The sequence below is a fragment of the Hyperoodon ampullatus genome (assembly GCF_949752795.1).
Source record: "Hyperoodon ampullatus genome assembly, chromosome: 3".
In the NCBI taxonomy this organism is placed as follows: domain Eukaryota; kingdom Metazoa; phylum Chordata; class Mammalia; order Artiodactyla; family Ziphiidae; genus Hyperoodon; species Hyperoodon ampullatus.
Genome location: NC_136916.1, coordinates 54,609,429 through 54,631,026, shown reverse-complemented (window position 1 = coordinate 54,631,026; position 21,598 = coordinate 54,609,429). Strand labels below are relative to the sequence as shown.

At 41.8% G+C, this 21,598-nt stretch overlaps 1 protein-coding gene across 1 annotated transcript in view; it reads right to left on the bottom strand.

Annotated features, from left to right (window-relative positions):
- ZNF609 (zinc finger protein 609) overlaps positions 1–15,513 on the bottom strand; it is a gene marked incomplete at both ends in the record, with an annotated part of 202,179 nt that extends 186,666 nt beyond the window's left edge. Inside the window, one exon of the mRNA XM_079700726.1 lies at positions 14,767–15,513. Within this exon, the coding sequence (XP_079556852.1) occupies positions 14,767–15,513 (747 nt within the window). The remainder of the gene's footprint in view (positions 1–14,766) is intronic.
- Between the last annotated feature and the right edge of the window lie 6,085 nt (positions 15,514–21,598).

The following is a 21,598-nucleotide window of genomic DNA, read 5'->3' as shown; positions in this document are numbered from 1 at the left end:
GTTGTGGCCTCTCCCGTTGCGGAGCACAGGCTCCGGACGCGCAGGCTCAGCGGCCACCGGGGCACAAACCCGTGTCCCCTGCATCGGCAGGCGGACTCTCAACCACTGCGCCACCAGGGAAGCCCTATTTATTTTATTTTTGGCTACACTGGGTCTTCGTTGCTGCTCACGGGCTTTCTCTAGTTGTGGCGAGCGGGGGCTACTCTTTGTTGCGGTGCGCAGGTTTCTCATTGAGGTGGCTTCTCTTGTTGCAGAGCACAGGCTCTAGGCACATGGGCTTTAGTCTTTGTGGCATGCGGGCTCAGTGGTGTGGCTCGCGGGCTCTAGGGCGCAGGCTCAGTAGTTGTGGCACACGGGCTTAGTTGCTCCACGGCATGTGGGATCTTCCCAGACCAGGGCTCGAACCCATGTCCCCTACATTGGCAGGCGGATTCTTAACCACTGCGCCACCAGGGAAGCCCCTAAGCAAGCTCTATAATCCCTTTCAGAGAATTTAAAAATGATTTTGTAGACATGTGTTCCCTGTTGTAGGTTTGTACACTCTCCTTTACACAGGGAAGCACTGCCCAGTATGCCATCTAAGTTAGCTACATTCTTGGTGCTCCTCAGGGATCTATCCTGGGCCCCTTCCTTTTTGTCTCATTCAAGGGTCACATTCCCCCTAGGTAAGCTCACCCACCTTTATGGCATCAATTACCATTTATTTGTTCACATTAGTAATTCCCATATCTTTAGATTTCCAGTTCTCTCTCATAAACTGCAGACCTTAAGGGACATTTCCACTTGGTTTTTCGTTCATTTAACTCCCTTCTCCAAATTAACTACTACTCATTCTTCAGATATTTACTCAAACTTCTTCATGGATATTTTCTCTGACACTGACCCTGATATGCATGTGATTATTTGATTCCATTCTGTCTCTCCTACTAGATTTACTATTCATTAGCCTGCAAGTTGAACTTGGGAAATGTTTCTGAAAGATGTAGAAGAATATAAGCAGGATAAATACAATGATAAGGAACCATTTCCTAAGATAAGATCAATATGAGAACATTTAAGAAAAAATAATTTTTACTAAGTGAGCACCACATTAAAATCTAAGTTTCTGGGAGTTCCCTGGTGGTCTAGTGATTAGGATTCTCTGCTTTCACTTCCGTGGCCTGGGTTCAATCCCTGGTTGGGGAACTCACGCAAGCCCCATGGCTTGGCCAAAAAGAAAATAATAAATAAATAAATAAATAAATAAATAAATAAAATCTAAGTTTCCTTTAAAAGTTTGTTTCTTGGGAGGTATTATTTAGGCCAAAGATATCATCTCTTGCTATCAAGTCCTAAACTACGCTGATCTCAAATTCCTACCCAAAACCATCCCTAAAGGGTGATAAACCAGCCATTTGCTATTTTTCTTGCCAGTAGCAAGTAAACAGGTGATAGCGAAAGTACTAATATTTATTTGTTGTTGTTAAAAATAAAACTAAACCATCAAAGTTTATATCTAGGCACTCATTCCGAACCCCACCATCACAAAGCCCAACTCCACTACTTCCTCACTGCCACAATCATCCAAACATCCGTCTCAGGCTGCTCCCAGTTCATTTCAACAAGCTTTCACCAGCATCAAAGCTCTATGAGGGCACGGGAATGGGAAGGATTAAAGTGGGATTTGTCTGCCTCTTTGCTCCTGCTTTTGGTTATTAGATATGAAATGGAAGATGAAATATGACTAGGGAATAAAAACAAATGAGAAATCTGAAAATATTAGTCAAATATGAAAATGTCATTGGAGTATTATTTTCCAACTACCTTTCCAGACTTTTCTCTGCATTGAATGCCACTTCAGGTCACTAATCCAGAAGAAGCCAGAGACAGCCCTACCTAATTTGGTTTCTAAACAACAGTCAGTTTTTCCTCTTTGTGGGATATCTAAGGACACCTACCTGCTTAGTTCTAAAAGGGCTGATTGGAGAGTTGGAAAGTGACATTATTTTGAGCCTTTAAGTCTGCGCTATCCCATCCTTTACCCTACTTTGAAAAGAAGCTCCATTTCACAAAGGCTAAGGGACAAAACCCCAAAGCTTCCTAAATCAATAAGTTTAGAATTCCATTTCCGGTAGCTTTGCCCTAGCCAAACTGCTTCCCAGGGAGTGGCAAACTGTACTTTTCTTCTTCCTCAGCGATGCATTGGCCTACAACCAGAAACATTTCACTTAGCTCTTCAACATGAAAACTTCTGTCTCTCCAGTCCTACAGGCCAACTGCAATGTTCTGGCCAAGAGCTGCCACCAGCACACAGCTAGAAGCATAGCACTGGCACCAAGCCTTCTAATAAGGTATCCTATTCACAGCAGGTAAAAACCTGTAGTCAGTAGTACAGTGGTTTTCTTGATACAACCAATGCTGTGTCCAGACTGTAATGAATACCCATGGTAGAACATATAAAAATGACTACTTTTTCCTGGTTAATTACTTTCAATTGGAGAGGAGAAGAAAAGCCCCCCTCTAAATCTCCATAATGAAATATAATCCCATCTGGTTAGGACTGGACCAATAACAAATGTAAAAGTGAGTATCATAAATAACAAAAAATAATTAAAACAACTATAGGATATTAAAGAAGCATGATACAGATTCTAAGTGTAAGTCAGAAAAGGACAGAAAATGAAGAGTAGCTGAAGGAGGTTACAAAAGGCACTGGGCCTAAGAAAGAGAGATTAGGCTCAAGGATATTTATGTTGGTAGGACGAGAACAGCTCTGTTCTTCAGTTTGCCTACAGGATGGTTTTTGTTTAACTCAAGGATAAGATATGAGGTTAGCATATACAAATGGCTTTATTTCTTCAGTGATCAAGGGAACCTAAAGAGAAGGAATTCGTGGTATTGTGAGGAACAAGAAAGTCAGAACTGGGACTTCCCTGGTGGCACAGTGCTTCAGAATCCACCTGCCAATGCAGTGGACACGGGTTCGAGCCCTGGTCCGGGAAGATCCCACACGCCGCGGAGCAACTAACCCCGTGTGCCACAACTACTGAGCCTGAGCTCTAGAGCCCGTGAGCCACAACTACTAAGCCTGAGCCCTAGAGCCCATGAGCCACACTACTGAGCCCGCCAGTCACAACTACTGAAGCCCGCGTGCCTAGAGCCTGTGCTCTGCAACAAGAGAAGCCACTGCAATGAGAAGTCCGCGCACCACGATGAAGAGTAGCCCCCACTCGCCGCAACTAGAGGAAGCCCGCACACAGCAATGGAGACCCAATGCAGCCATAAATAAATAAATTTATTAAAAAGAAAAGAAAAGAAAAGAAAGTCAGAACTGAAAAGTAAATGCTACAGAAGAATAATCATTATATTGGGCTGGATTCAATCCATGGACCCGTAAATTTCCACTAAAGAGAGACTCTGGGCCCCAAGATTTCTTCTGTCATAAAATACTTCTGTACACTAAATAGATAACATAACCAAATCAACTTTATGTGACTGGCAAAAAAAAAAGAAAAAGAAAAAACAAAGAACAATGTGAATGGTTTGGGCCTAGCAGTTGTTCCACCCATTGAGTATACACTCTGGAGGGAGCCAGAGATGGGAGACTTGAACTGGCTGTTCACTTATCTGGTTTCCACTGCAATGTGTCTCCTCATAGTGTAAGCATTTTGCCAGGGCTAGGGTAATTCTAGTACTTACAAATACATATTTTTCATCAATACAGTCCTCAAACACAAGCCAGCTTTTACATGAGACTGCAACTGAAGAAATAATGGTTTGTTTCAATGCTAAAGAAAAAAGTGTTCATGTTGAATTTATGAAGCCAGTATGGCAATCTCCAACATATGTATAAGCAAAATGAAAAATGCCTTATGGCATATTTTATCTGTAACAGACACTCTACCAGATGTTTAGGAATCTGCATACTGATAGAATTAAGATCTAGTCTAATATGGTGTATATAAATGTGTAGTCACTTTGTATGATGACTTCTTCCCCACATTTGTCAATTTTTTCTCCTCCTTTGCAATGGTATATGCATACTCAAAAACCTAAAAAGATCCATTTAAGTATAGATTACTGTAAATTTTGACAGCATAGATAATACAATTATCAGTACTAAAAACCATGTTTTAAATTTTATTATATGGGGACTTCACTGGCGGTCCAGTGGTTAAGACTCCGTGCTTCCACTGCAGGGGGCTCGGGTTCGATCTCTGGTCGGGGAACTAAGATCCCACATGCCGTGCAGTGCAGCCAAATTAAAAAAAAATTTATTATATGAAAAATTTAGGTTATGTGATTATAATTTTGCCCCAAACATGACATTCCATAATGATTTTAACTATAAGTTTGCAGCATATTCAAGTATGTGTTCATCTCTGATAACAATTAGCATTCTAACTATAATGAGACTTAAAATCCCAGCAGGGAAATACTTTATACTCAAAAACATTTAATTTTCTTCCTGACTTCAAAGAAATAGTATGTGTTTACAAAAAGAAAGCAAAGAAAGACAGTGAACCTCTACTACTTTTGTGAAGTGATGCTGTCTCTTCTTAAAACAGCATGTTTAATTTGAATATGTCCAGAAGAAGGCTCAGGAACAAGGACTTTATTGGATAGCTGCATTATTTTATATTGGAATGTCATGGATTTCTGGAAAATTAAGACCACCTATTGTCCAACATAAGCACAGAAATACATTCACAAATCAAAGAGAAAAGAAGCTGCTTTTGGATTAGCAATAAATTTAGATTATCTAAACCTGTTTTCTGCTCCCCTCCAATTTAAATAGAAAAAAATCACATTGCCTATATATGGCAAAACATATCTAGTCATAGGAATTTTGTTCAAATTTGCTTTAAAAAATCTGAAACAATAATTTAAAAATGAATCAGTAACACTGGTATGGATGCTCTACTTTAAAGGCTATAACTATCAAAAATTTATTAATTAGTTTTCCTAATTAAGGGGATAATGAGAAGTCAGATTCATTATGCCTATATTCCTAAATGACCCCAACACAATGAGCAATGAAAAAGGAAAGCTGGAGGAAGATCTTGACCATGCTGTAAAACACTTGAGGATCACATGATATCTAATGTGCACTGCACAGCTCCATCTGCAAATGGCAAAAAGCAAGAACTTTAATGTTCCCTGGCTGAGTGAGTAACAGGGATTTCCAGAGGCTGTATAGTGAAATCAAAGTCCTTTCCACAACGACAGTGGTTTTTAACCAAGAGGCACATTAAAAGTACCTGCTGAAGTTTTAAAAAAATATGTACATGCTTGGGGTCCCCAACCCTATAGATTTTACTTCAGTAGGGCACTTTTACTTTGTAGAAGCCCCAGAAGGGATTCTGACATGCGCCTCCACTTGAGAAGCCTCAGCACCAAGAGACCCTTCATCCAGAATTTCTCTAACCTCATGCTACTTTGGTAGGTATATGATGAATATGTACATCTCCTTTCTACAATACTCTCTGTACCAGTAAGTGCAGAGTTAAGTATTTAACTTCTAAAGAAACATATCAAATAGGAAATGTCAACTCTGAGCTGAGTGGGCTGGAGTACCAGTTTACAAAAAACTTTTTACAGTAAAGAGAACCCATTACTAAACAAAAACAGAGGCCAAGAGAATACATACAGATGGCCAACAGGTACACAAAAAGATGCTCAACATCACTAATCATCAGAGAAATGCCAATCAAAACCACAAAGAGATAGCACCTCACACCTGTTAAAACGGCCATTAAAAAGACAAGAAATAACATGTGTTGGCAAGGTTATGGAGAAAAGGGAGCCCTTGGGCACTGTTGGTGGGAACGTAAATTGTGCAGCCACTATAGAAAACAGTTTGGAGGTTCCTCAAAAAATTAAAAATAGAACTACCATATGATCTAGCAATTCCATTTCTGGATATTTATCTGAAGAAAACAAAAATACTGATTTGAAAAGACATATTAAAAAAAAAACCACATATGCACCCCCATGTTCACTGCAGCATTATTTACAATAGCCAAGACATGGAAAGAACCTCAATGTCCATCAGTGGATAAATGGGTAAAGAAAACGTGGGGTGTGCGTGTGTATATATATACACATATACACAATGCAATATTATTTGACCATAAAAAGAATGAAACCTTGCCATTTGTGACTGCATGAATGGGCATTATGCTAAGTGAAATAATTCAGACAGAAAAAGATAAATACCACATGATTCCACTTATCTGTGGAATCTAAAAACAAGTAAACAAAACCCTGAGGACATGGACATAGAGAACAGATTGGTGGCTGCCGGAGATAGGGGGTGGGGGGTGGGCGAAATGGGTGAAGGAGGTCAAAAGGTACATTTCCAGTTACAAAATGAATAAGTCTTGGGGATATCACATAAAGCATAGTGACTATACTTAATAATACTGTATTGCATATTTGAAAGTAGCTAGGAAAGTAAATCTTGAAAATTCTCATCACAAGAAAAATTTTTTTGGTAACAATGAGGATGTTAACTGGACTTACTGAAGTGATCATTTTGCAACATATACAAATATTATATCATTACGTTGTGCACCTGAAACTAATATAATGTTATGTCAATTATACCTCAATCAAAAAAAAAAAAAAAAAGCCAAGAAAGGATTTAATGGAAAGGTTTGGCTCATTTAAACCAAGCTAGTATTTGCCACTAAGGCCGGAACCCAGTGGTCTCAAATTTGAAAATACTCAGTTAGTGTATTTTTCACAGGCACACAGTCGAATTGTACTCTCCCAGTGGACAATATTTCAAGTTGAAAACTGACCACCTCCTAAAAATCTAAGAACTGCCTTTTTATTTCCTGCAGCTAGTGACAAATTCACAAAAAGAAGCATCTCAATCCTTATTCTTCTCTTGACCGTTTAGACTACCTGTAGTTCTAATCCTTTCAAAAGGCTAAAGTCTGCACTCTTCAAAGATTAACAGAAGGAAAAAAAAACTTTCTGAACTAAAACAATCATGTTATAGCCATTCCAATGCTTAGAAAAATAATTCAGGGGCTTCCCTGGTGGCGCAGTGGTTGAGAGTCCACCTGCCGATGCAGGGGACAAGGGTTCGTGCCCCAGTCCGGGAAGATCCCACATGTGGCGGAGCGGCTGGGCCCATGAGCCATGGCCGCTGAGCCTGCGTGTCCGGAGCCTGTGCTCCGCAAAGGGAGAGGCCACAACAGTGAGAGGCCCGCATACCACACACACACACAAAAAAGTTAAATATTCCTTTTGCTTTCAAAGTCCCAAACCCTTAGGATTGCTTCCAATTTTAGGTTCCTGTCAGTTTGCCCATAAAGAGAAAAGATATATCTGAACATCACTCAGGAATTAAAAAAAAAAAAATCATACCTACTGTCCAGAGTTACTTTTTACCCCTTCAAGTTTTTGGTGACTTTGATCTTCACTATTAAGAGGACAATGTGCTCTACAACAGTGGATCTCAAACTTTAGTGTGTATCATGATCAATGGGAGAGCTAATGGTAAAACATAAATTGCTGGGCCTTAAGCCTAGAGTTTCTGACTTGGGGGCCTGGGATGGGGCCTGATACTTGAATTTCTAACAAGTTCCCAGATGCTATGCTGATGTTGCTGGTATAGGGATCACAGCTTTATAAGAAGGTAAAAGGAAGTAATTCCCTCTCACCTTAGCTGTCATCTTCCTCATGTAAAAACACTTCTCTATGGAGCACTTCCAACAAGAGAGACACTTAGGATTTAAAAACATCTCCAGGTTCTGAAAGCTAAAAGACTTCTTTTTTCCCCACTTCACAAGGGCTCCAATGTCACAAATGACATTAAAGCAGTGGAAATCCAGAAAAAGGAAAATTAAGGTCAGAATGATTGTAAACTCTGCTCAAGAACCTTACCAGGCACATATTACTTCTTCAGTCTGAAAAGTGTTTCCTTTGGGTCTCCTAAGGCAAGAGAAACGCCCAAAGGAAGAAAGAAGTAGCTTGTTTCATAACACTAAAAACACAAGGATAGGCTCTGAAAACAAGAGAATTTTGCTCCATAAGTAAAAAATCACAAAATGCTATGAATCCCTATCTTTCCTTTGTCATACTATTCTCCATCTCAAAAGAGCTATCCCTCTTACTGAAGACTGACCCAAACTCTATACTTTCTTAGGTAGCTTAAATATTGACTATGTCAATGTCACCTAGGATGAACAACTTCAGAGAATAGGATTTGTTAAAAATGTCTCCTCAGCCAGCCTGGGAAGCTTCTTACTTGGGTGGGTGCTCTCAACCGTGACTAAACTGTACCTAGAGAAATATATTTTAAAATATTAATATGGCCTAGCACTTTCCTGATGGTAATCCTTCCAGGCCCATCCCAATGGCACAACTGGGAAATTAACTGAAGAGAAAAGCAATCTCCTCTCTGCTCTCTATTTCAGATGCTCCTCCTCTACAGCTTTGCCATGCACAGACTCATTTCTATACATATACACTGAGATAGAACATTCGCACACACACAAATGACTCTTGGCAGGAACCAAAAATCAAAGCCTAACCCCGACGTTTTTAAGTGAGCAAGTCCAATTTCCTTCTTTGTAGCCCTTGACACACGCTGGCTGGGAGCCATCTGGATTTTTTTCTGCCTTGTTCCTGCACCAGAAGGCTCTGCACTGCAGGTCAGGGGATGATAAGGAAATGTACAGTGTAATTTCCAAGGCCTCTGAACACAGCCCTGTCAGCAGCTCTGGAGGCGGGTTACTCAAGCATGGCCTGAAGAGTGAAAACCACAGAGAGGAGGGCTCAGACAGCCAGCAGTGGCAGGATCTCAGCTGTGCATGTTACTGCCATCTCCAGCCTGAAAGCCCAAGCCCTGCTGCCTCCCTGGATGAGCTCTGTTGGTAAAAGCTCTTATACCCAAATGGCAAAAATACAAGTTCACACTGGGGGAGGAAGATTAAGGACTAGCACTTAGATTTTCCATGCACTCCTGTGCAGAAACAGAAACATTTAGTGCTCTCCCAGCATACATGAGATTGCACCTGCTGACAAACCCACAGTAATATCTATCCAACATACTCAACCCCATACCAGGGATATGGCCAAAAAGGAAACTCAATTCATATGAAATCTGAAATTCAACAGGCCACTTCAATATCCTTTGAAGCCAATTTCTGGTTTCTACCTCATCAAACCCCACTATAAATATCAGGGCCTTTAGAACACATCACCACCATGCAAGCTTCCCAATCCAGGTTTGGAACTTCTCCTGAGAACAGTGCTGCAAGTCTTAGCCAACATGCTTATCTATTCATACTGGGCTTCCGGTATAGGTGGTATGTTGTTATATTTCAGCCCGTTATTGCCTACAGCTAACTGAGACATATTTCAACTCAAATCATGTTATTCTTCTTTTCTAATATTTACTAAATGCTCTGTATGTGCCAAACACCGTTTTAAGTGTTTTATATGAATTAACTAATTGAATTTCACAAAAATCCTATTAAGGAACTATTGTTTCCTCATTTTGCAGATGAGAAAACTGAGGTAGCTCAGTTAAGTAATTTGTCCAATATCACTCAGTTAATAATTGTCAAAGCTGGGATACAAACCCCAGTAGTTTGGCTCCAGAGTTTATACTCTTAATCACTAAGTTATGCGTAAGAGCTCATGTGCAGTTTAAGTTTACAAGACTGGTGTTTTAGGTTGGAAGTGGCTCCCAATGCCCAGCTTATGAAGTGTCCACCTTTAATGATGGTTAAAGAAAATTCACAAACATTAAAGTATATAGCAATTATCTGGAGAGTCTTCTGGAAGTACAGATTTCTGGGCCCCTATCCCTAAAACTTATTTAGCAGATCTGGGGTAAGGTTTGAGACTCTGCATTTCTGACATTCAGATGATATGATGCACATGGTTTTATGGACCACAATTTCAGGAACTCTGCTCTAGATGGTAAACTGTAAGCAAAGAGCAGCAACCATCTCTGTTCTGTTCACCAATGTACACCCAGTACTAAGCACAATACCTGGAATGTAAAATGCACTCAGTTAATATACAGAATGAATGAAAGATGACAATGGTATCTAACAGTATCATCTCTTTACAAAACAGTTAATATCCACAATACATTTACGGTCTGCCTATTAGTGATATATCCAAGAAGCACAAGGGCAGGGTTTTTTGTTTTTTTTTCATGCCTGCAATTGCCAAATAAAGAGGGAACTGGCAATGCCTCAATGATTACAATGAAAATTTGACTAAATGCAGTACTCCAGAACACACACAAACACACACTCTCAAGAAGTCAAACTCAAAGTAGCAGTTTAAAAAGTAACTTTCCGGGCTTCCCTGGTGGTGCAGTGGTTGAGAGTCTGCCTGCCGATGCAGGGGACGTGGGTTCGTGTCCCGGTCCGGGAAGATCCCACATGCCACGGAGCGGCTGGGCCCGTGAGCCATGGCCGCTGAGGCTGCACGTCAGGAGCCTGCGCTCCGCAGCGGGAGAGGCCACAACAGTGAGGGGCCCGCGTACCGCAAAAAAGTAACTTTCCGTCTGTATGTATAACAGGGGAGGTTCAGCGCCAGCTATAAATGGTTGTTCTTTGTAAACATCATCACCTTACCAGAGAAAGTGAAACTCAAAGATCCTTTGTTTACTGAGTGCCTACAATATTAAAATCGGTATAGAAAACAAATGAAAGCAGTCTTAAGAACACCTAGGCATTTACATCCAATGTTTCTGAGGTAGTCTTTAAGTGGGAAAACAGAATCCTTCATAACAATGAAGGATTTGTTAAGAATCCCAGAGTAACAATATGCTAGAAGAACTTGGTAAACAAAAACCTGGCTTTGCCACTGACTACCTGTGAGAGTCTAGGTAAGTCACATGACCTCCCTGGTCTCAGTTCCCTCTCCTATAAAGTGAGGAGATTGGACAAGATAATCTTTCTCAGGGCCCTCCTTGAATTACAACACCCGGATGGAAAACAGAGCTGCTGAAGAAAAAATAAATTAAGCTCAGACTTCGTTGTAGTTAGAGAATGCATCTCTGTCCCACATAAATATCAACTTCTTTAAATTTTTTCCAAGAAGGAAAATGCTTGAGGGCATTTGGCTTCAGGAAGCAAGGCTAACTGCTATTTCATCACTAGCTGAGAAAGAACAGCTTGTGAAGGAGGAAGGTGTTAAGAGAGAAAGCCCTGGATCAGAAGAAATAGAAGAGACCTGACCTTGGTTGAGCAATGAGGGATTGCAACACGAGAGAAATGAGATGGAAGGCATAAACTAGGGCAAGAAAACAAAATCAAGGGCAAAGGAAGATGCTCTTAGAACACAGGATATGATAGCAAACATGATCGGAAAGGGAAAGAGCAAAGAGCACACTTTAGTTTTGTCTCCTAAACTAATGGGGGAAGTGGTAAATATGTGTATGCAGCATTCTGAGAGCAGCAGAAGCTGAGACACAAACATGGGGGAAGCACAGTGCAGTGTTTCTACCTTCCAAGATCAAAAGCAGCAGCTGAAGAGGCAAGGAGAGCTTCTGGCTGCAAACTTCTAGATCCTTTAGCCACTAGAACTTTACTTTATACGATCTGGAAAAAAAAGGAGTCTCACCTTAAACTCCTGGTTTAAGCCCCAACTCAGAGTCAACAAAGATAGATCACTGCCTTCTGTGGTTTGTAAATTCTTTCTTCTTGCCTGTCAGAGTGGTAACGTGAGCACTAAGCTGGGGACATTCAGACAGGCACCCTCCCTCATCCTACCTCCCCTTCCATCTCTAACTCAACAACCTATCAATCAAACCAAAGACAAGGAACAGACAGGAGCTGGAAGGCTCTGTCTTGTTTATTCCTCAACGTTCCCTCCCCCATCTCTTCAGCTGGCAGGAAGTATGAGGCAGGAGTGTTCAATGACAATTCAGGGCAGCAGTAGTTGCTAAGACTCTCTAGGTCTCTCCTAGAACTCTGGGAAACAGCACAGTGAGCCCTGCCTGAGAGAGGTGTGGTGGAGCAAAAGTGGGATCCCATGAAGGGAAATCCACATTCTTGGCTGACTGAAATTCGCTCAGCCATAGACTGAGATACCTACCTTGATGAGAGAGGAGGTCCTGAGGTAGAGAATTAGAATATTCAAATCTCCCTCATTAGCTAGTTGTAGACATGTGACAATTCTGTCCTACACCACAAACTCCACTTGTCTTCTCTCTTGTTTCCAAGGGGTTACAGGAGTGGGTATGCATAAGGAGACTCCAGCTAAGACACTTTCCAAATTTTATGAGTTTTCCCTCTTCATGACAGCTTCCAGCTCAGAGTATGTAATTCCTAGATTATATCAAAACATCTGTTTTGTTGTTTTGGTTCTGTTGGTTGTCCCCCACATGGAAGAAACATTCCAAACCAGTTAAGCCATAGGCAAGCCCATATCTCAGAGAGAAAAATCTTAAGGAAGTTTTTAAAGACTTAGCTTAAGAGTTATAGTATTAATCATCAAACACCGACTCAAACACCTCTTATGCCCAACACCTTGGGATCCTTGTTTCTCAAAAGCTGCTCCACTCCAAGATTCCTAGCCTGCGTTCCCTTTTGCATCTTTCCCTCCTCCCATTCCAGAAACGCTGTCTCTCTGCACAGTGTTTTCATCTCCTAGCAACTTCCAAATATTTATTTACATAATTATTTATTTCGATGGCCAAATGCTTTAGAATGGCACCCCACAGAACCAGACTGTTCAAGAGGGTTGAGGGAACAGGGAAAAGAACTGAGAAAGCAGGTTCTTGCTTAGAGTGACATCAAACTGCACAGCAAATTTCCTCTTCTAAGAGTACTTCTCAGCAATTTTACCTTTCCTCCAAAAACAGAAGCACAGTCTCTTTCCCTTTTCTCTCTCATTCCACTGCCCCATTCTCAGTCTTTTTGGGTGACAAGGCATATAACACAGCTATATTATTAAGAAGCAAACCTCCCTGGCACCAAGGTGTATTCTTAGCTGAAAATATTGCATCCTTCAGCCCAATTATAATCTGGAGGGCAGCCACCCAACCACTCCCTGAACCTGTAAGAAGAAAAAGGGTTCCATTGCTTCTCTGTTGGAGACTCTCAAGGACATTTAGACTTAAATCCAATATGAAGATAAGCATCATTAATCCCTGCATCCACAGACCACTACTGGGCTTAGAAGATTGCAACATGAGTCAAGAGTTCTAAACAGAAAGGAAACTGAAGGCCACCCTCAGAAGTGGCCACTTTTCAGCACAGGAAGAACAAAGATTATGAACACAGATATACGGCAAGAGTTGACTGGAGCCAGATGTAGGGAACAGTCTAATGGGCCTGGAACAGAAGCAAGAACTCCTGGTGCTCCTAGCCCTCTTTAAAACAGTATTATCCATCTGCACCCCAGAGAAAATGGTAAATCACAGCCAGCACAGGATGCACCATGCCAGTAATCAGCTGGAACTTGACTCTGCTGAGGTGGACTGTAGCATCTGCCACCTAAACATAGGCAGACTCTCTGGCAGCTGCCACTGGTAAAAGGGAATAAGCCATTGTGTTATTAGTGGAAGAAAATTCACAGCCCTGTTACCAGGGAAGCCCAGATGTTGCTAAGAGTTACAGATGTGCCAGAGGCAAGGACCAAAACACCTACAGCAAAGAAAGCACAACCTAGCACTGAGAGGACACCACCACCCAAACATACACATCCTGCCTCTATTAACACTTACATATGGAAAGAGGTATCCCCTGCTGCAGCTGATGCAATTACAGAGAAATCAATTTATACTGCATCTGCTGGGATCAGCTGAAAGCATAGGGTGAGCAGAACACAGAGCAGAAAATCAAGAGCCAGTGAACAGCACATTACCAGGCCAGCCACTTTGCAGGAAACTGTAAGCTGCAGATGTTTAAGGCAGCCTGAGCTGACCCTAGATTCACACCCACTCTGGTCTAGCCCTGCAAACTCCATTTACTGAGACATGAACTAAGATCATCTTCCCAAAGGAGGAGAACCCCTTGTGGGGCTGCAGGCACCTGTCCTTCCAAGTCAAGCAGAAGGCAAGGTATCGTTACACCGTTTGGCAGCTATTAAACCACCAGGAGACCTTGATTCCCAATAGTTGAGGGAGATACCCAGCCAAGAACTATACTTTAGTGGCCAAAGAATGTCTTTCAAGGCCAAACTTTCATAGCCACTACACCAATCCATAAGACCTGATTAAGTACCTCAGTACCTCCTGCTCCACTGTTTACCTGCCCCAAACTGTGACCTTTTGCTCTTTGGCAGTCACCAATAGAACACTTGGTAGATATCATGTAATGAAACTTACTTAACCCTTTTCTCTTCCAGAGATCCAGCAGCACCATTTATCCCATTAAAAACAGCACTCAGTTGAAAGCCTATTAAGTTTATCAACTTGTTAAGCTTATCAATGACTCTAAGGATGAAATGTCAATCAAGCTGGGAACCATATAAAGGTTGATGCCAGCCTCTAGTAACAAGTATCTGAGGTGGGACAAGGACAAGGCTGGAGGTTCTTGACTTACGGAAAATTCATTCTACCAAGCAGCTACCCCCAACAACAGATACTCTTCTCCAAAATGTCCAGGCCTGCTGTTAATGAATCTGTAGGGAATCCCCTAATTTGGAACAAAACCACGTTATCATTACCAGCTGCTCTGACCTTGTAACTGGTCATTACCCACGAACAAATGAGGCTGCCACAGAGTGCACATAGCATTTGGCGGTTAGTCCAGGGCAGTTCTGACTGGCAATGGGCAGCCAGATCTGGCCACCTCTTACCTTTTCAGACTTGACTTTCTTTAGCGGGCGACACTCATTCTCCCCTTCCTCTGGCTCCGGTTTAGCTCCCAAAGGGTTGAGCGCTGCCCCAGGCTCAATAGCTATACTCCCAAGTGGCTCCACAGCTCCTGGATCCACCCCTGTGCTTCCATCATACTGACCACCACGTCCTCCCAAGGGAACTGGCTGGAGGACCCCAGGATCCTTTTCTGAACAAGTTCCCACTCCTTCGCTTCTCTCCTTCTTGCTCTTAGATGAGCTGCTCTCCTTCTCCTTTTTGGAGCCGGCTACACTGCGGGATGCCTTAGCCGCCTTCTCTGAGCCCTTGGGAGCAATAGCAGCAACCAGGCTTCCTGCATTGGCACCATCTCCTGAGCGTCCCTGCACCTCTTTCTTGCTAGCTGCCCCCTCATTTTGAGTGAACAGGGACGTCCCTGAAGTGGGTTTGTAAATGTCTTTGCCACTCTTATTCCTTTTAGATTTTGATTTGCCTTCCTTCCCTTGAGGACCTGGCACTGGGGTCACAAACTTGATGTTGTCTGGTAGTGTAGCCACAGCATTGGGAGCTGGTATCCCCACCTCCTTTGAGCCTGACATTTCCAGTTTCTGCTGGTCCTTTTCCAGATCGGCGTCCAGGTCAATGATGAGATTCCCTACTCCAATGTCCCATTCATCCCCACTGTCGTATGTCTCAACCGGGTTTGCATCCACTCCTTTCCCTCCGGAGGCTCCACTGCTCAAGGACATCTTAGAGTCAACGTCCCACCTCAAGATTCAAGGCTCTTCCTTGCCCCCAGCTTTCCTATTTTCAGCTTCAGCTATGTTCTCAGACCTGCCACATTGGTCAGTATATGCCCAGTGGACAACATCATTGCTGGAAAAAGAAAATTTAAAGAGCTGTTAAAGGAAACAATACAGGCAAAGAGGCTGAAATAAACTCCCACAAAAAACAGACCCTTCCTAGGTGGCTATCACATCACAATGGACAAGACAAACAGGTTCAGTTGTATTTCTAACCAAGTCACATTGGACCAAGGGAAAAGCTAATTCCCACTCCATCTCCCCAGGGGAGAGTACAATATTTGCAATTGCCCGGAAATTCAGCGGTAAGTCTTAACTAGGAATCCTCTAGAGTTAGTTTCCCATTCCCAAGAGACTTATTTCTACTACCACTGCCAGGTGGCAATCCTCCCTCAATCAATACAGGCCCTAGCACATCCTCTAGCACAACTTTACTCATACCTCTTTTCTCCTTGTTTCTTCTTGAACTATCAGAGATTCAGAACATAGTCTAGCAAAGGCTAAATCCCTCTACTAACAGGGCCTGTCCCTACTAAAAATAATATAGATTCCTTGTCATTCTACTGCTGGGGGGGGGGTGGTGTCTAATTGTGGGTAAGTAAAAGAGAAAAGCAAACAGAACTGGGGAAAAATACAACATCAGGATAGGGGCAAAACCTGCAATTAGAGGAGACAATCCTCAGAGAGGACTTAACCAATCAGCTTCAGTTCAGTTAAGCCAGCCTTATTAAACTCCAGGTTTCAAATTATGTCTAAATAGCAGAATTCAGTGCAGTCTTTCTCACTGCCCACTAAAATACCCAGGAAGACACACACACACACACACACACACAGAAAAAATATTACCCTATCAATAACTGAACAGTACTAAAAAACCTCATGTTAGAATGTGGGAGAATTCTCTACATTCTAATAGTATAAGACTGATGGCACTATATTGATAAATACCAGGGCCTCACCACATGGAAGAGATAGCTAAAAAAGGGGGTGGTGTGGGGGGGTGGTAAAAAAGGCAATTTATACCTCTCCTTGGGGAGTGTACCATCTAGAAAACCTGGCAGCCAACATACACCATCCAGCTATTACTTTATGACGAAACCAAAGATTTCTGTTCTTGCTCACTCCCCTGTTTACCATCTTTCTATATAGAAAATAACTCTCATAAGGTGACAGAGCAGAAAGGGTAAAACAGAGGTGGCACAATGAATCCTACAAAGTAAATATCTAACAGGTAAATGCCATAGATATCTCTTAACAGAGATAAGACACATTGTACTTTTCCACCTGCTCTCTCAAGGCAGTGTCAAAGAACCAGGGTGCAGTTCAAGAGAAGATGTCACCTAGGAGAGCAGAGCTATACCAAGTGAATGCTTGATAGCAACTGGGATGTAAGAGAGAAAGGAGTGCACATTAATCTGCCATTTAGCCATAGATCTGAGAAGAAAATACATCCTTTACCTAAGTAGAGAGCTTAGTGCCCACAACAACCAACCATTGCTGACACTGAGTCCACATAGATCTTACTTCATAAAACGATAAGCAAAAACTGTGTGTGGGAGAAAACATGACATAAGAACTATGGGGCATCCCTGGTGGCACAGTGGTTAAGAATCCACCTGCCAATGCAGGGGACGTGGGTTCGAGCCCTGGTCCAGGAAGATCCCACATGCCGCAGAGCAACTAAGCCCATACGCCACAACTACTGAGCCTGTGCTCTAGAACCTGCGAGCCACAACTACTGAGCCCGCGTGCCACAACTACTGAAGACTGCGCACCTAGTGCCCGTGCTTGGCAACAAGAGAAGCCACTGCAATGAGAAGCCCGCACACTGCAATGAGGAGTAGCCCCCACTCACCACAACTAGAGAAAGCCCGCACGCAGCAACAAAGACCCAATGCAGCCATAAATATATAAATTTAAAAAAAAGAACTATGAAAAAATGCCACCCACAAGGTAAAGGCAACATAATCTCTGAAAAAAATTAAAGAAATGATACCTCTGATAATGATCTAGAATTCTGAAGAAATTTTTAGTAAAATGTTTGGAATTCTCTATACTATACACTAATTCACTCAAAAAAACGTGTATTAATTGCCTACTAAGTACCAGGCACTAAACTAGGTGCTGGGAATACACTAGCAAATGAGAGTGTATAAGGCAGTGGAACATGATACTGAAAATAATTCTATTATGAGGGGCAAAGGCATTTCTAGAAATGGGAATGCCAAATGAATCTGCACTACAAAGGATTATTAAAGCATAGTTCTTCCCAACATCATAATTTGTCACCTCTGCAATCTCTGCAATTGTGGTGAGGCTTAGAGCATAACCCACATCCATCTAACACTTACCCACTTTCCTCTTGAGCTGCACTATCATCAGTATGTAATGTAACCATTAGAGCAATCCCATGTTTGTTTATTCAATAAAACTTTCAAAAGAACTTCCTCCAGGGCTTCCCTGGTGGCGCAGTGGTTGAGAGTCCGCCTGCCGATGCAGGGGACACGGGTTCGTGCCCCGGTCTGGGAGGATCCCACATGCCGCAGAGCGGCTGGGCCTGTGAGCCATGGCCACTGAGCCTGTGCTCCGGAGCCTGTGCTCCGCAAGGGGAGAGGCCACAACAGTGAGAGGCCCGCCTACCGCAAAAAAAAAAAAAAAAAAAAAAAAAAAAGAACTTCCTCCAAAAAACAAATAAACAAAAACCCTTCCTCTAGAAAATAGGATGCTAATGGAAGAGAGACTCTGGAAAGGTATATAAAGGGAAGAATATAAAGTACATAAAAGTGTTTGTGCTCACTGAGGGCTTCTGACAGTTCTGCACTGGCTGACCTGTCGCATGGAGCAGGATAAACAAAATAAGACAGTAAAGAAGACATAGCATTAAGAAGATACTAGGCTGAAATGGAAAGATATGAACTAGACAAAAGAATCTGATTTTATTTTTTAAAAAAGGAAGATGCAAGGAAATGAAAAATGCAATTAAAATTCATACAGAAATCAAAAAAGCAAAGAACTAAAACTGTGGAAAATGAATCTGTAAATTACAAGAAAACTTGAGATACTGTTCCAGAAGGCAAGGGAAAAGGACAGCAAAAAAAAAAAAAAACCAGTGAGGGAAATTGAAAGACAGAGAAAGTATTTAATAATACTCAAAGCAAAACTGAAGAGACTAGAACAAATGGGAGAAAAGCAACCCATCAAGGCATAATATATGAATAACACCTTGAGCTGAAAAAAATCTTGAAAAAGTTCACTACCTTTTCAGCAAAATCAATTTAAAAAAAAAGCCAAACTTGCAGACATTCTAACAAAATTTTTGAATTACAAAGGACAAAACTTAGGCCAACCTCAGACTGCTCTGCAATATTAAATGTTAAAAGAGCATGAAAAATCTACAAAGAATTTTGAAGAGAAAAGGTTATTTTTCAAGAGTCTTTCACTGAGTCAAGTTGTTTGTCACATGTAAAAACAACAGATTTTCAGTTATATAAGAACATATATATATATCCACCTTGTTGAAAACTATCTGAAGCATTAAAATCAGTTCAGTGTAGCATAAAGTTGAATAATTCTTGTAAACAGAAATACCAAATGATTTTTGTAATCTTAAGAGTAAACTCAATACAGATATTACTGGAAAAGATATGAGGCAAAATCAATGCTTGTAATAATGCTGAACCTGGAACGTTCAGCCTTAACATCAGTAAGGAAAGACACTTCCTCAAATTCCTTTTGTCCCAATTCCATATGTCATGGCCAATTGTTTTGTTTTTTCTAGTAAGCAAGAAATATTGCTGTTAACATGTTTTTTAAATTGTGCTTCTTCTTAAAAGGGAGCTGGAGATGAAAAGAACATCTGATGGTCTGTGCTCATTTTCAAGTTCCACATCTTAAGTGAGATATTCATTAAGTGGAGGGATATCCTAGAGTATAGTAAAACACCAAAAAGCCATTTCATAAGAGGAAAGGTCTTAGAAACTGGTATTCTTTAATCTGGAAAGGAGTTAGCTGAAGCGAGATAGGCTGGTTAGCTTCAAATATATGATGGTTGCAATGTGGAAGAGAGAAACTTATTCTGTGATGCTGAGGGTATAAAATGGACAAGTAGAAGTTACAGAAAGAAAGATGTTTAACTCAGGAAAAAATGTAATACCCTGGAATTTCCAACAATGACCCACAATGCTTAATGAAGCCATATCTTTATCACTGAAAGTAGCGACCAGAAAAACCATAATCACCTGTCAAGCAAATTACAGAATTCTTCTATGTGTGATAGGGAGTAGTCTGGACATACCCAGGGCCTTTTTCAAATCTGAAATTCTGTTAATGTACCTATCAAAAAGTGCATTCCCTGGGCTTCCCTGGTGGTGCAGTGGTTAAGAATCCACCTGCCAACGTTCAAGCCCTGGTCCGGGAAGATCCCACATGCCGTGGAGCAACTAAGCCCATGTGCCACAATTACTGAGCCTGCGCTCTACAGCTCGTGAGCCGCAACTACTGAGGCCGCGCACCTAGAGCCCATGCTCCACCACAGGAGAAGCCACCGCAATGAGAAGCCTGCACACCGCAACGAAGAGTAGCCCCTGCTCGCCGCAACTGGAGAAGGCCCGCGTGCAGCAACGAAGACCCAATGCAGCCAAAAATAAAAATAAATAAATTTATTATTTTTTTAAAAAGTGCTTTCCCTACTAGAAAACTACCCAGAATTTCTGAATGACCAGGATGCAAACAAAGAAAACATATCCTGAGGACTGATATTTAGTGGTCCTGATGTTCTATAGAGAGCCACTGTCCTCTAATTTCTGAGTGAGTTAATTAAGTACCACTTTTCAACCAGGTGACTTCTCAGAAATTCAGTTTACCAAACCCAGCAGGTTTCATAGTAACTTTGGTGGTACCTTTCCAAAGATATACTGAAAAATTGCCAAGGATTCTTAAATCAGCCTGGCTACAGCAGCCAGACCACTTTCCATCTGCTCCTACCACATCCCTGGCTTTATACAGCTAATAATCAAACTCTCTGACAGGTCACGGCAGAGATGTTTAACCCCAGGAGGTAGGGTAACTAACATGGTAGCTGGAAATGAAAAGCACTGACCTCTTGCTTCCATGGCAGAGAAAGTGCAGAATCAGGAGAACCAATACCTTACAGAGACCACAAAGTACTTTCAACTTGCAGGAGCTTCTGGATATATTTTCTTCTCTCTTCTCCTTCTGTCTAATTGTACTACACTTCGCTATTTAGGACCATGATTCACCAAACTCTGGAATTACTTGCCAGTGCCATTTGTGCTTTGTTCTGCACCTGATCACTAAGAACTCTTCTCTGCGTGGATACAGCTAAGGGACCAAGACAGGCCGTGACAATCACTCCTCATACCCTGTATCTATAACAATGAAAGTTCAAATTCCAGTTTCCTCTCTGGAACCCAGCTCCATCTCTCAGACTCCCAGCCCACAGGCTGGTTTGTAATCACACATTTCAGGTCATTAATTGCTTTTTATTAGGGCATATGCCATAGATTACACCACTTCCCTACCTCAGTAATGAGCAAGGCCTCTCTTCCAGACTAAGAATGAGAAAAAGAGTCTTCACGCGAGGTCTCTGCCCCTGTCCAGAGGACATAAGCAACAACTGACCCTACTTATGTCCAAACACAATATGAAAAAGAATACTTCTCCTTCTGCCCAGATAGAGCTCTGTATCCATCCTAGAGGGCATCAAAGAGAAAGGATCTCTTTAACTGCCAATTACTTATAGCTAATCTGGTCTAAGCAGCAAACTGTCCAATGCTCTCCCGGTGTAAATTTATCTGTCCTCCCCTCTTGTTACAGTTTTTGGATCAATCTTCTTACAGGTTTTGGTCTGAGCAAGCGACAGTTGTATCTGAGTGAGTATACTCTGCTTGCGACCACAGAGGTCACACACATTTGGGTGTGCGGGTGATCCGTCTGGCTAGCTAGTTCTCACCGAAAGCTATATGGACAAAGAAAAATATGCTACACTCAATTCTAGGAAGGCAGCATGGTT